The sequence below is a fragment of the Austrofundulus limnaeus genome, unplaced genomic scaffold (assembly GCF_001266775.1).
Source record: "Austrofundulus limnaeus strain Quisiro unplaced genomic scaffold, Austrofundulus_limnaeus-1.0 Scaffold1, whole genome shotgun sequence".
NCBI classification, from domain to species: Eukaryota; Metazoa; Chordata; class Actinopteri; order Cyprinodontiformes; family Rivulidae; genus Austrofundulus; species Austrofundulus limnaeus.
This window is the reverse complement of record NW_013952403.1, coordinates 7961128-7975687: the sequence shown is the minus strand read 5'-3', so window position 1 is coordinate 7975687 and position 14560 is coordinate 7961128. Positions and strand designations below refer to the sequence as shown.

The 14560-nt window shown below is 38.3% G+C and overlaps 1 protein-coding gene across 1 annotated transcript in view; it reads right to left on the bottom strand.

The window, feature by feature from the left end:
* Positions 1-448: 448 nt before the first annotated feature.
* The window catches only part of LOC106517352 (maltase-glucoamylase, intestinal), a 27418-nt gene continuing 13306 nt past the window's right edge, over positions 449-14560 (bottom strand). The window contains exons 18-47 of the mRNA XM_014008136.1: positions 14006-14090; positions 13712-13768; positions 13438-13562; positions 13234-13322; positions 13068-13117; positions 12575-12766; positions 10857-11006; positions 10551-10757; positions 10301-10461; positions 10030-10198; positions 9659-9755; positions 9273-9385; positions 8710-8835; positions 8490-8618; positions 8131-8244; positions 7984-8046; positions 7138-7254; positions 6847-6937; positions 6620-6758; positions 6135-6268; positions 5980-6014; positions 5604-5720; positions 4476-4624; positions 2502-2586; positions 2279-2335; positions 2025-2149; positions 1490-1578; positions 1265-1314; positions 882-1052; positions 449-736 (exon numbers count right to left, since the gene is read on the bottom strand). Coding sequence (XP_013863590.1) covers positions 659-736; positions 882-1052; positions 1265-1314; positions 1490-1578; positions 2025-2149; positions 2279-2335; positions 2502-2586; positions 4476-4624; positions 5604-5720; positions 5980-6014; positions 6135-6268; positions 6620-6758; positions 6847-6937; positions 7138-7254; positions 7984-8046; positions 8131-8244; positions 8490-8618; positions 8710-8835; positions 9273-9385; positions 9659-9755; positions 10030-10198; positions 10301-10461; positions 10551-10757; positions 10857-11006; positions 12575-12766; positions 13068-13117; positions 13234-13322; positions 13438-13562; positions 13712-13768; positions 14006-14090 — 3364 coding nt within the window. The 3' untranslated portion in view covers positions 449-658. The remainder of the gene's footprint in view (positions 737-881; positions 1053-1264; positions 1315-1489; positions 1579-2024; positions 2150-2278; positions 2336-2501; positions 2587-4475; positions 4625-5603; positions 5721-5979; positions 6015-6134; positions 6269-6619; positions 6759-6846; positions 6938-7137; positions 7255-7983; positions 8047-8130; positions 8245-8489; positions 8619-8709; positions 8836-9272; positions 9386-9658; positions 9756-10029; positions 10199-10300; positions 10462-10550; positions 10758-10856; positions 11007-12574; positions 12767-13067; positions 13118-13233; positions 13323-13437; positions 13563-13711; positions 13769-14005; positions 14091-14560) is intronic.

Genomic DNA, 14560 nt, shown 5'->3' with positions numbered 1-14560 from the left:
ACAGGAACCAAGAGCCTATTGTCAACATAATTATGGAGTGTAATTTATTTTCATCTCAAAATATCTTCAAACTAATGAAATATAAAGTTATTAGTGAAGAAAATCTGCCTGGATAACAGCAGACTGACTGCTCGTAAAATATACGACAGGTCTGGACCACACATGAATTTTGTTCGTATCTGAAAATAATCTTAGAATACAAGAAAACTGGTGAATGTTCTCCTAAATCACTCATTTGCACAACTTAAGAACAAATCTGTTTGTACGAACGATTCTTGCATGAGGCCCAATGTGCAGATGCTGTACACAAGAAGAAAAAAAAACGTGATTTCTTTTAAAATACTTTTGTATACTACAGCAGATATTTGCTGGTTTGTCTTTCTGTAAATTTCAGGCAAAACAGTTCTATCCTTCTCATAGTGTCAGCAGAAAGGAAAGCACTCATCAGTAAAACTGTTAAAAAACACATTTAATTTCAATTTTAGAATATCAAGAGAGTGGCAGTTGCACATTATCACACGTTATTATGTTTTACACCATTTTTTATTGTTTAAAGTTAGACATTAAAGCATATAATAACAGGATCAAAACCAATGGTGCTCATGTTGAACCAGAGGAAACATAAATAATATTTATGAGAAAAACACAAGTATAGCTTTCAGGTGCTGGTCCTCCAGTTTATAGTAAAAGGAAGATGCAGAGGATAAGAGTTTGGTGTAGCATCTATTATCAGCTCCTGCAGAAAGAAGAAGTAACAAAAACATTAAAAATATAAACTTCAGGAAAAAAATTTAAAGAGATCACAAGTTTCACCAAGATGAAAACAGATGTGATCTTAATGGWATAAAAGTAAATAAAGATCATTTGATTGATCTGCTGACCTGAGTTTCCAGGTTATGATCTGGAGTGAGTTGATGAGTTTTTCCCTCTGAGTCCGTTAGAGTCGCTTCTGTTATCCTGACACTTCCTGCTCCCCAAACCTTCAGCACACCCAGAACCAGGCGATCAGCAGCATCCAGAGCGTTGTGGACAATCTGACTCCTCAGTGTGCTCTGGAGGAAGGATTAGTGGGGAAAAAATAATATGATTTGTAGTTTTTAAAATGTCTCTCTGTATTTTAAAAGGAGGATGTATACATTAGGCAACACTTTAAAAATGCAAATGGAGCCAAAATTTGTGTCTTTGCATATGTTAAAAAGGACAAACATTTATTGAATCGCTACAAAAAAGATATTTCATTTACTCTGAACACACTCAGACTTACTGATTCTGCAGTAAAGGAGGTCAAAAAATACTGGTTTCTTTCCACCGTGTCTGAAAACAGAAAAATAAGAAAAAYAATAAAACTAACAGCAGAAATATTGCAGAAAATAAAAAAAATGTGTATTTCCTTTATTAGTTTTTACAACTTTCACTCATTTAATAGACAAATAAAGGAAATATTGAATAAACTACAAAACACTTGAGGTGGGTGGATGAACAAACTCACCCACTCCTTCTCCATCGTCCCAGAAAAATGATCCTTGAGCTGTGCCAGAGTCGCTCAGGGCAACAAGGAGTCCTAAAGGATTCTTTCGACTGAAAGGTGAAATTAAACAAGACAAAAAGGCTCAGAGCAGAATGGATCTTTACATAAATTAAATGAGAAAGAAGTGAGTTTGTTATATTTAAATATATAATACACTATCAAACTGGTTGGATTAAAAAATTAAGTCATTTTAAAGTTTTGAAGTACAGCATAATTAGAGTAAAAACAGYTTCAATACAATAAAAAATAACTTCCTATACACTTTATTTCCATTATGCAGTAAAGTTGCTTTAAGATTCAATATATCAAGTAATGACTCTCTAATGCAAGGTTTTAATTACTTCATTTTCTTCCTTTTTTTCCCCCCATCTGGCAGAAATGTGTAAAAACTGTCCAAACCTCCCGCTGCGTTAACAGTTTTATATTCGTTGTCAATATAAAAGTACAAATTGTGCTTGAAGCTGAGGCTGAATGTAAAAAGTTAAATAGCTCTTACCTGTAAAATGTGTTATTCTCTGGTTTCTGCCAGGGTAAAATATATCCTCCTCTGATATGAAGATTAATATGGTTCAGTGGTGCCGGCATCCGAATCTTTTCCCCACGCAGCCCGACATCCTTTGCCTAACAAYAACACAATTATTGAATTGTTGAATCATAACATAGTTGAGGTTGAATGTGTGTATTTGATCTCACATCACAGAAAAGAAAAACATTTCACATGAATATAACCGTTTTCTGACAGATACTTACTGTGTGGTAGTCATACCAGCGAGCATTAGGAAGATAGCCTTCCACCTCTCTGACCCTCTTTTCATAAGAAAATTTTGAAGAAAAAAAAGGATACGTCAGCCAAAAGACAAAAGGGATTAATAAATAATCTACCGGTATTCATGAGATGACTGAAAGAGAACACATTTCTTTTTATGCAAAAAATAAAAATGCTAAAAGAATAAAGTGAATGTTTGAAAAATACCTCGTCCAGGACAGGAGTGATAAGAAGGGCAGGTCCCCAGAGAAACTGTTTGTAAATGTCCCAGGTAGTTTTATCATTCACAAACCTGTGACAAGAAAAATAATCTATTAATCCCGCCTCAGAAACCTGGTTACTGAAGATCCATCATGAAACATTAACCTCTGTTTAAATATTTACACTCACCGGCCACTTTATTAGGTACACCTGTCCAACTGCTCGTTAACACTTAATTTCTAATCAGCCAATCACATGGCGGCAACTCAGTGCATTTAGGCATGTAGACATGGTCAAGACAATCTCCTGCAGTTCAAACCGAGCATCAGTATGGGGAAGAAAGGTGATTTGAGTGCCTTTGAACGTGGCATGGTTGTTGGTGCCAGAAGGGCTGGTCTGAGTATTTCAGAAACTGCTCATCTACTGGGATTTTCACGCACAACCATCTCTAGGGTTTACAGAGAATGGTCCGAAAAAGAAAAAACATCCAGTGAGCGGCAGTCCTGTGGGMGGAAATGCCTTGTTGATGCCAGAGGTCAGAGGAGAATGGGCAGACTGGTTCGAGCTGATAGAAAGGCAACAGTGACTCAAATAACCACCCGTTACAACCAAGGTAGGCAGAAGAGCATCTCTGAACGCACAACATGTCGAACTTTGAGGCAGATGGGCTTCAGCAGCAGAAGACCACACCGGGTGCCACTCCTTTCAGCTAAGAACAGGAAACTGAGGCTACAATTTGCACAAGCTCATCGAAATTGGACAAGAGAAGATTGGAAAAACGTTGCCTGGTCTGATGAGTCTCGATTTCTGCTGCGACATTCGGATGGTAGGGTCAGAATTTGACGTCAACAACATGAAAGCATGGATCCATCCTGCCTTGTATCAACGGTTCAGGCTGGTGGTGGTGGTGTCATGGTGTGGGGAATCTTTTCTTGGCACTCTTTGGGCCCCTTGGTACCAATTGAGCATTGTTGCAACACCACAGCCTACCTGAGTATTGTTGCTGACCATGTCCATCCCTTTATGACCACAATGTACCCAACATCTGATGGCTACTTTCAGCAGGATAATGCGCCATGTCATAAAGCTGGAATCATCTCAGACTGGTTTCTTGAACATGACAATGAGTTCACTGTACTCAAATGGCCTCCACAGTCACCAGATCTCAATCCAATAGAGCATCTTTGGGATGTGGTGGAACGGGAGATTCGCATCATGGATGTGCAGCCGACAAATCTGCGGCAACTGTGTGATGCCATCATGTCAATATGGACCAAAATCTCTGAGGAATGCTTCCAGCACCTTGTTGAATCTATGCCACGAAGAATTGAGGCAGTTCTGAAGGCAAAAGGGGGGTCCAACCCGTTACTAGGGTGGTGTACCTAATAAAGTGGCCGGTGAGTGTATATTATAATTCAAAGGTTTGTAGATGTGCTTAAAGGATGTATAAATGTGTATGGTGTTTTAAAAGTCATTCCAAATCAATAAATCCATGTTTTATTTGATTTTAATCATTCTCATGCGGAAACTGACAAGTTCAGCCTCGTCTTCTGAACAGCTTCAGTCACTCTTATTAGCCAGAAAAMCTCTAATGGTACACTTCCCTTCTCATCCATGTGAGGTGTCCAAAAAAAAGCTAACAATTATGGTGAATCTATTTTTTCTTTTACTTAAATGAGCATTAACTTAACTTTTTTATATTTAGCAATGCTCTGATATTTGCCTCACACAGCTATTTACAGGTTTTGGCTCTGAAGATGTTAAAGCATTAAGACAAATTTCCTCCTTAATTGGTTTTTAATTCATTTTTGAACTACTGTTTAACTATGTTCAGGACATTAATTATAAGCACTGCATCATAAAAACCTTGTTACCGAGTGGCAGTAATATCTAAAGCATTAGGTGACCGAATCTAATGCAGGAGGGCCGTAATGAAAGCCAGGGTGGTGATTATTGTTGTTGTTTTGTGTGTGCTCTCACTCATGCAGCAGTGGTCTGATAACGGTGCTTCCTTTGGTGTGCGCCTCAAACATCAGCGTGTACAGGTAAGGCAGGAGGGTGTAACGGATGTTAAGGACGTCTCGAGATGCTGCAGCAAAATCRTCATCCCAGGCTACAGGATCTTGTCTCTGACAGAAAAAAAAACACTCTATTAGCAATTCAAGACAAACAGTAGCAACACCAACTAAAAGTTTATTTTCAGGGGCGGATCTAGGCTTTCTTGCAAAGGCTGGCACAGGGGTGGCCAAGGTGTTTTTAGGGGGCCACATACAAATAAATATAAGCAATCTGGTTTTGAAGTTTCAAGATGGCCGGCACAGTTAATTCCACATTCCTTTAATTCAGCTGTTTTAAGAAGTACTGAACTGAAATTTTGTGTGATCAAAGCTAAGAAAAATCCAAAAAATATTCTGGATGCTAGTCACGACTTATTTTTCAGCTATTTTAATACATACAAAACTGAAATATAGAAGTATCCGAAAACCATCTTTATTCTAAATGCTAATCAAAAATTCAAGATGGCCACCACAGCTAACTTTCAAAAGCTAACATTCAGCTGTTTTAAAACTCATTGAGAAGATATTTGTCATGGATTAGCTAAGATTGCTCACCTGCCAATTACAGATACTAATGCCAAATTGGGCTAACCACTGATGCCAATGCTAATTTTACAAAGGGCTATAATTCAGCCATTTTAAGCATACASAGCTAAAATAAATACAACAGTATCAGAGAGCAATTTCACAAAATCTACATGTGAATACAGAATCCACGATCCTCACCTACTTGTTAATTATTGGAGAGGTGGCACCTTGGTGGGGGGGTGGGTGGCAGCCATGTGCCAGGGGCGGCACTTGTCACCCCAGCCACGCCTCTGGCTCCACCCCCGTATATATTTTATAATCACTCATAAATAATATTTAAAAAGTCGTTTGGCATCTTTTTTGGAGTGTAAGGAAACAAGTTTTTAAATCTAATTCACTGTTTTTGTTAGTAAAATTATATTCTTTATTGGTTACAAAACTACATGAGCACAAGGTATTATGGATCTAAAATATGAATATAAGAGGTCCTTGTTGCTGCAGAAGKGTTTTTGAAATCGCTCACCGGGTTCCCCTTGCTGTTGTGGTTGCGTGAGTATGGATAGAAAGCACCAAGCTGCATCCAGCGGAGACACATCTCATACTCTGCTTTGTTAAAGAACCCACATATATCTGCCCCGGTCTGAAAGAACAGGACAAACAAGAMATTAGGAAGCAGGTGGAACTACTAAAAACACTGATCCCAGGCTATTCASTGCAAACATTATGTTTTCGTTGTTGTGTGTTGTGACTCCACATTAGTGGCAAATGTTCTCCACACAAGTCTCAGTAAAGTCAGAGGGGTCAGGCAAACAAAAAGTTCACTTTGAGCAATTTACAAGTGACAATGTCATAAACTGTATAWGATTATGTTAAATCCAAAACTAGATGTTGATTCTTACATAAGAGAAGCCAAACAGGCTGAACTCCATCATTCCTGCAGAAAAAAAAAACAACAAAAATTAGGTTCAGCCTGGTTTTGGTGAGACAGTGTTTCTGTCCAAGAAAAATAAATTAAAAGTTTAAATTATATTTCGTTGTGTATCTCTATAGATACCTATGATGGATTTAGTCAGCTGGTCCCAGCGGGAAAAATTGTCCCCCAGCCAATGACCAGCCCATTTCCCACTGGAGGGGTAAGTTGACCTGGTTACCACTATTCCTCGCTTACCCGTCACGCTCAGCAGGGCACTGCACAGAGAAGATGTTCTCTTCCACGTTGYACAATACACTTTCATAAAAGTTATCTTTATTATAAAGATGACACCAGATTTCTAGGAAGATGGTACAAAGTTTTAACTATGTAATCTATGATTAATCCGTGTGTTTATCTTATGATCATGATTAGATTACTAATCTCATTCATTTGAACGTCTCAGTTCACTCAGATAACACAACCTGTGCGTTGTTTTTTATTCAGTCACATTCAAAGCATTTTTGTCTCCGTACACAGCTGCACGTCATACCTTTCAAACATTTAACAAATGTTATATTTTTTTATTGGTAAATAAAAAGTGTAAAATAATACAGGAGGGTATWTACTCATAGGTAGGTTTGGTGTGGGACCATCCGTAGAGGTTGTGGACGTCGTAGTGCCTGACCTTCTTTCCGTTGTTAAGTATGTGTTCACTGTTCATGCAAAGGGTCTTGTGGTTTAGGCCGAGCTGTTTGGACTCCAGAGCTTTACACACACACAACCACAGGGTATTTAAAGGGTGATTTTCATTCAATTTCAGCTTAAGAAGACAATTAATTTACAAGTTTCTTACGTGGCATATATGGTGGGTTTTCTAGAAGGGGATCACCAAGACACTTCCCTCCAACTGTGCCATGAACAAAACTGGCCGGTTCATTCATGTCCTTTGAATGGAGATAATAAAAAGGTTAATAAAAGGTGACACATCAGGAAAGGTGAGTGGACAAGGATAGTACAGCCTCATATTGATGTTGTACATTGTAGTTAGTCATAAACATGGTAATCTTTCTCTTTGAGTGAGAAACCAATCATCCTCAGGAATCACATAATAAGTTTGGTTACTTTTGTTTGTCAATAAACTCACAATCCAAAGGCCATCGAACTTTAACGTATTCAAGTAGAAGTCCTCGATTTCTTGATGCCACCATGCTGCTGTTTGACTGCGGAAGAAGTCTGGGAAGGCAGTGTATGCCCTGTAGAGCTGACCACAGTAAAAGAAAAAGTGAAATGCTGTAAACAGAAATATCCCATGCACTGCTGCATGCAGCTCAACCAAATCATCACAACCATCTGCCTAATATTGTGTTGGCAGTCCTCTACGGGGCGCCGGGTGTAAAATGAAATGTTTAAAAAATTTCACTGACACGTTTTTCATTATTTAGCTCATTTTTGGAGTGTTAAAAATGGTCCATTACCATTTTAGGTTATTTAGCTTACTGTTCTTACATTTAGCTAATTTTTACTACATGTTAAATTTAAATGYTAAAAAAATAYGTTTAAATATTCTATCCTAAATCTAAATGTAAATGTTAAATCTTAAATGTTGAAGTTCATATTTAAGTATTTTGGAATGGAACGCAGCCTTTGATGTTGGTGCTCGGCTCATGTTATGATGTCATCATCCTGAGACAATAGCAACCGCTATCGCTTCAATGCAGCTAAAGCTTAAGCTTGGCGCCGTACATACTCGTTATGAACAAACAACATCTGCGTGTTTTTTGAAATAATCGGTTCTGACGCATTATATCAGTACAGGATGAGAGCTTTCCCAGCCAAATGTTACATTTTAATTAAAGAAGCAATGTTACTAGTTTTACCTGAGTTTGAATGATGTAGCTGACAGTTTTACACCTATTTGTGATGTTTGTGTTCTCTAGCATATTGCACGCTTTTCCATGGCAGAGTAAATACATGACATAGTGTACCTTACCTCTACTTGTGTATCCCAGTCAAGACTTTCATTTACAGTGACGTGTGGGAAATCAGGCCAGACCTGGAGGAAAAAGTTTCATGATTTGGATCTGCTTAAGTCATGCTTTTACATTTTTAAATAGTCATTGATAAATAGATCAGTTACCTTTCCCCAAACTATGTCATCACTGAGATGTTTTGGCCATTTGATGAAGACATCAGCTTCTTGTCCTCTTCTAAAAGCAGGATAACTTGTCTCGTTCCCTGAAATGGCTGGATCCTGGAATTAAACCCACACACATAATAAGTAAGTATCTACACTTTTGTCATTTAGCATTAACATATTTTTAGATTAATTTTTCACACAGATGTAAATGGTGACCAAAATTATTAAACTGCAAAAATAAAGAAAAGAAAAACTCAAACGATAGATATAAATGATCCCTCCTCTGACACTGACTGAGCACATACAGTATAGTACAATTACAGATGTGATGTTACTTCTTCACATCTGAAAGCCTTTACCAGAATGAAGATGAACCTCATTCCTTCTCCTCTCATTGAGTCGACCAGGGCAGGGAGTCCTTTAAACTCTGAGTCCAGGACAAAGTCAAGCTGACGCTCCATGTAGTCGATGTCTGCATACTGAACATCCTGCAGCACAAGTGGAGTCCAAAGTAGTTCCTAACTTCATTTAACAGTTTGAAAACATTTCAAATATTTTAAAAAAGGGTTCARAACGTACATAGGGTATGCCAGCTGCCTTCATGTCTTTGTAAAGACTTTCTATTTCAGAGTCATTAGCATATCCATAGCGGCACAGTTGAAACCCAAGAGACCAGTAGGCAGGTAGGACAGGTCGTCCAATCAGCTGTTCAAATGATAATAAAARGAAGTCAAAACACAAAAAATGGGACATAATTCAGTAAGATTTGGTTTGTTTGGGGCGACTCAGTGGTTAGAACATTGGAGTCGACCTSTAATGAGAGAGTTGGWGGTTTGATTCCACCAGTACACACTCACCTGTTTGAGTATCCCTGGACAAGACACCGATCTAAAGCACTGATTAGACTGTGTAGAATAGTTTATTCTGACTAGCTTTGTAGAGGGCTGTATGAATGTGTGTGGATGGACAAATGAGGGCACAGTTTGTGTTTTTAAAGAGCTTTTAGTTTCCTGATTGGCTAGAAAGATGCTTTAAGGGGAAGTTTACCATTTACCAATTCCTGTGTTTGTGTAGCTCTGGGGTCAGAGCCAAAACACACAAACACCACAAACACACATGAAATGAACCAGACTTAGACGTACAGCGGTGTACTCCTCCACAACCAATTCAGGTGTCGGCCCGAGCACCATGTAAAAATCCAATATGCCTCCGGTGGTGCGGTAGGTTAAAGATGGAGCTGGTTGGAATGTCACATCTGGACACAAAAGAAATCAGACATTTAAGTTTCCTAAAATTTAACATCTAATGTTTCCTGGGGTACCTTTGTCAATATTATCACATTGGAGAACAATAAACAACTTAATATATAATTTTCAATATAAGTAAAGCATTTAAACAAACTGCAGAGTATGCTATAGAATAGGAATGGATCGTAATTTTGTGTTCATGTGAGGTATATCTGTATGTGCATATGTGCATGGACAAGCATCCATGTGATGGTGTTTTGRTGGATGATAGGATTTCTCACCCATAGCATTACTGTTCAGCAACAACACCCCATGAGCATCAGCTGTGCTCTCAAGGCCCATGTAGAAAGGATGAACTCCATAGCAGTTCATTTTGTACTGAAAGACAGAAAGAGCATCAAATGTGAAATTGAATAATTTTTTTCAAGCCCAAAGGACCTACTTGCTTTTTTGTTTTTTGTTTTTCTACCTGGATTTTAGAGATGCATCAGGACATAATACAGTACAATACTGTGATTGAACAGACTTTCCAACATTCTTATAGGTAGATCATTTTTTTGCAATCTTGGCACCAAAAGTACCGTAAAAGCAGAAATACCAATATGTTTGATTTGATTTGTTTTCTAAAGGATTGATTCAGTTTGATACTCACACCAGGAGGCTGGTCCTTGGCGAACATACCCCAGGTGTGATAGTTCAGCTCATGCTTATAGGTGGGATGCTCCGTTTCTCCAAAGCCATAGACAAACTCGGATGACAGCCGAGTTGACACTTGGATGAACAGGTCTGAAAAGGTAAAACCTGGAACCGAGGAGTCCCAGCTGATAAAATAAATAATTAAAAACTCACAAGAGGCATCTGATTCGTCAGGATTCAAACAAGTAAAGCATTTCTGACCCACTTGTTTCATGAGAAACACTCACATCTTTGTTCCTGTGCTTTTCCTAATGACCTGGATGCCAAACGGTTTGTTGCTGACTAAGACTTTGTACAGTCTTTTGTCCTCATCAGTCTCAGGAGCGTCAGGGACAGACAGCGGCACCGGTACCTCAAAGCGATCAGAAGTCGGACTCGGGTCCCAGATCTGGATGTGAATAAGGTCTTCAGAAATGAGAAAAACTGCCAGAGGATGACCATAAAAAAATTAAAATGGATGAAATAATAAAAAAAGACCTTGAACTGGAGCATGTGACTGGTATGGTACAGAATCTGGACACGGAGATTGTTAATGTCTGGAGAGTTTGGACGACCACTYGATCTGTACTTCATGTTCCGACTGATATCAGCTGTGATGCTAGAATTTGTTTCTTCGATTGTTGTAACGGCGTAACCGTAGTCATTTGGATAAAAGCACCACGGAACAAGGTCAATGCTGCTCGGCTAAACATGGATAGAAGTGGGAAAAAAATCAGGTTGACTTTCAGAGAATGGAAGACTGTGTAAATACGAACATCATCATCAGGTTGAGTCATTCCTCACCTTCCAGATGCAGCCACGGGCTTGGCATTTGGCTTCATCCGCATTCTCTTCTGGATGGCAGTCAAACCGGTGATAATCTTCAGCCTTCACATCCCACTGAACCAGATAGGTCTCCCCCAGCATCAGGGACAGGCCATGCAGGAAAAGCACCTGTACAACATGCAAGCAGGCATTGAGCTTTATCTTATACATTCCCTTTAAGCTCACATGTAYGATCATTTTTGGCAGCTGCCATTTTCAAAACCCAAACTGAGCTTGAGACTAAACGTCATTGTTAATGCAATGTTCTTTACCCTTCACCTGTTCAGATCCAAAAACAGTTAACAATAATGACACGTGAATGTTTGAGTGAGCCAYACAAAACCATCCAGACRCAGCTGTGGACTGATTAGCTTTTGTTTTAATTTACCTCCGACAGGCATCAGCTAAACAGTGAGCAGACCCCGGAAACACATCCAGAAACAAACTTCTTCGCATCCTGACTCCCCCTCATGATGTGTAAACTGTATGTTAAAGGGGCAGCTGTCTCTACACGGAGTCAAGATGTCAGACATTATTCCTCACGCTAATATTTAATCATGGTTCTTATTTGTGTTGTTTTAAATCAGGCATGTATCTAACTAACAGCCTCCTGTGAAACCCTGGTCAAGAGTCCCACAACCCAGTCTGCACAYAAAATCATCAATTCAATCAGAAATAACCACATTATAAAAATATATTACTGTCCACCTAATAAAAGACTGTAYAAYGTGTAGTGTTTTYATAAGTCAGTAGCAGACACCCYAATAAATTTCTTCASTCATGACAAACCAAAGGTTAACTGCATATTTACCCTCAGTCACCAGAAACTGATTACCTCAGAGCTGTGTGAGAACATCATGTTTGTGTGAAGTACCAAAGAGACCACAAGACTTAATATAAAAACTTCTGCAGCCACAAATAAAGTATCAAGGCTATGACTTCATTTCTGACACTTGTTGAACTCTTGACTTTTGCTCATAARCCTGATGAATCATCATTCTTACACAAATACAGATCTTATGATCTTTGAGTAATGCAAAATGTTGTCATTTCTTACACTTAATGCCAAATTTGATATTTTACAGCTTTGGGTTCATTCTAGTTTTTGACAAAAACAGTGCATTTGTCTCATAAGTGTGTAGCATGATCTTATGATAAAATACTTGAACGTTTTGACAATGGTAACCTTCAAAATGTATATTTATTTTTAAACTGTAAATTTGAGAAACTGCTGATGACTTTTAGGACTCGGCATTTTTTTAAAAAGCAAAGCCTAAAAAGGAAACTAAATTCATTGTAATAAAAACCACACTTACTCACCCATTGCACACTTTCAGCTGACACCAGCATGGTAACGGAGAGACATGCAGATAAATATGATCTAAAAAACCTGGCTTTAGCTGCCAAATGTTTTGTTGAGTTTGCTAGTTAGTCATTAACTTTGAATGCTGTTTAGTGCTGCTGGRTGTTTGCTGGTTTAGTCAGTTTGTTCCTCAGAAAAGCAAGCAACCTCTGCAAAACAGATCTATRAAACGGCTGAAATACAACACAGTTCTGATGCATGCGCTTTAAAAAATGAGCACTCARTTTACAATTAAAGGTATCCTTGTTATCACATGCAAAACGTTCATAATGACTTTTCACACTGTACCAAAAAACATATCTGTTTCTTTATTTATTTTCCATCAGAACATTACCTCCTTGGCTCCATCGTGGTGTACGTTGATGTTTGGCAGGACAGTGGTTGTTTTGGAGTGACTTCCTGCATCAACATGAGTGACAGAAACGGACGTGGGAGGGTGAGGCATGCCGAGGACAGTAATGTTCTCAAACTTGAGGTTGTTTGGATCTCTGTAGCCAGCTCTGGTCACCTGCATGTTCAGGACTCCCTGCAGGGTGGCAGACACACACAGCGACAATTTAAAGGCAATAATGATGCTTCATAGCCTCAAAATTATTAACTGTAAATAAATACACGTGYTAGAATAAAACTGTTTAAAATAATTAAAAAAGAAGTCCATTAAACAGCAACAGCATTCGTATAACTGATCCAAAATAAATTTAAGCAGCAATAAATGGCTCATTAGTGATGAAGACAAAAACAAAAAGCTTACAATTAGAGCACCATAGAGAACATGCATGCTTCATACTTTCAAGAAATGATTTAAGTGAATATAAAAGAAAACTTACATTGTCAACAGAGAACTTGTAGTGGATGTGGTTGCCATTTTTGACTGTGTCTGTTAAAAAAAGCAGGCAAAGATAATGTTTTCCATTACTTTCAATTGCAAAAAAGACTGTAATCAGTAAAAAAAACATAAACACATTTTCTTTAAACTGAGAGGAGAAGCGATACCTCGGGAATCACCATCATCCCAGAAAAGCTCCCCAGCTGCCTGGTTGTTGTCATCGAGTGTGATGAGCAATCCCATGGGGTTACGCCGACTACATGCATTACAGTGAATACAAATAAGCATATCTGATGCCAAATGTTAAACATGATGCATTTCTGACTCTACATTTGTTCTGTTTGTGTGCACAGAGCATCAGTGCTGTATACCTGTGTGTGGTGGTGACCTCAGGTCTCTGTGTGGGGAGGATGGCGCCCCCTCTGATGTGTAATCCCAGTTTATCACCAGGTAAATTCATGTCAACAAAAACTCTGCGATCTGACAGTCGCTCCATCTAATTAGTCAAAATAATAAATTTACTCAATAAAACKTCCTCTGTAGTCAATAAGTGAATCACATCACAGAGGTTTTGATTAAACTGAGGGTTAAAATAAGGAGTGGCACACATAAAAGACTTATGGTGGAGAATAGAAATATTTTTACCGTCTCATAGTCATACCACACAGCATCTGGTATGTATGCTCGGGTATTGTTCACWCCCTGCAAAAAGGAATGAAAATATTAATGAAAGTACTAATACTTACAGTAGTCTATAAAGAAAACTTGTGCAATACAAGTTCAGAGGTATTTTAATTGTTTAAGACTCTTATGCAGTAAAAATAAAAAAAGGATGTCACATTTCAGTCATTTAAATCTGTACTAAAAACTTAAATCTGTGATAATGTTGGCTTGAACAATGCAGTTTATGCTGTTCTAGTTTTCTGAGTGTTGGCTGACCGGCTCCAGCACTGGTGTGATGAGCAGGTGTTTCCCCCAGAGAAACTGTTGGTCTACATCCCAGGTAGCGTTGTCTGAGTAAAACCTAAGGAGACAAAAGACAGAAAAAGAATATTTATATTGTTCTTACAGTAAAATTTAAAAATGTGTCAAAAGTCATCGACCTATGAGTTAACTGACAACTCCAACAWTGTGTTTGACTTTTTTCTAAAGCTGAACATAAACATGTCATTTATTTATTCATTTTGTTTTATTTAATTTTCATGTGCAGTTAACTTTAATGCTGTCTAAATTAACCAAAAATAAGACTTTATAGTCTTCATTTATCAATTGTGATCTATGAGAATTTTTCAGTCATGAATTGCTTTTTTCTATTTGTTTTATTCAGAYATTTTCGGGCGTTCATTGTGTTTTCAGTTTGCTTATTTCCTCTCTGGCCATTACTGCAGTTCTTCTTATTCTTCCTGTTTTTTTTATGGCGGTTGGCAAACAACATTTGGTGCATTACCGCCACCACCGGTAAGGAGTGTGAACCAGGACTAGCAAGCAAAAAAA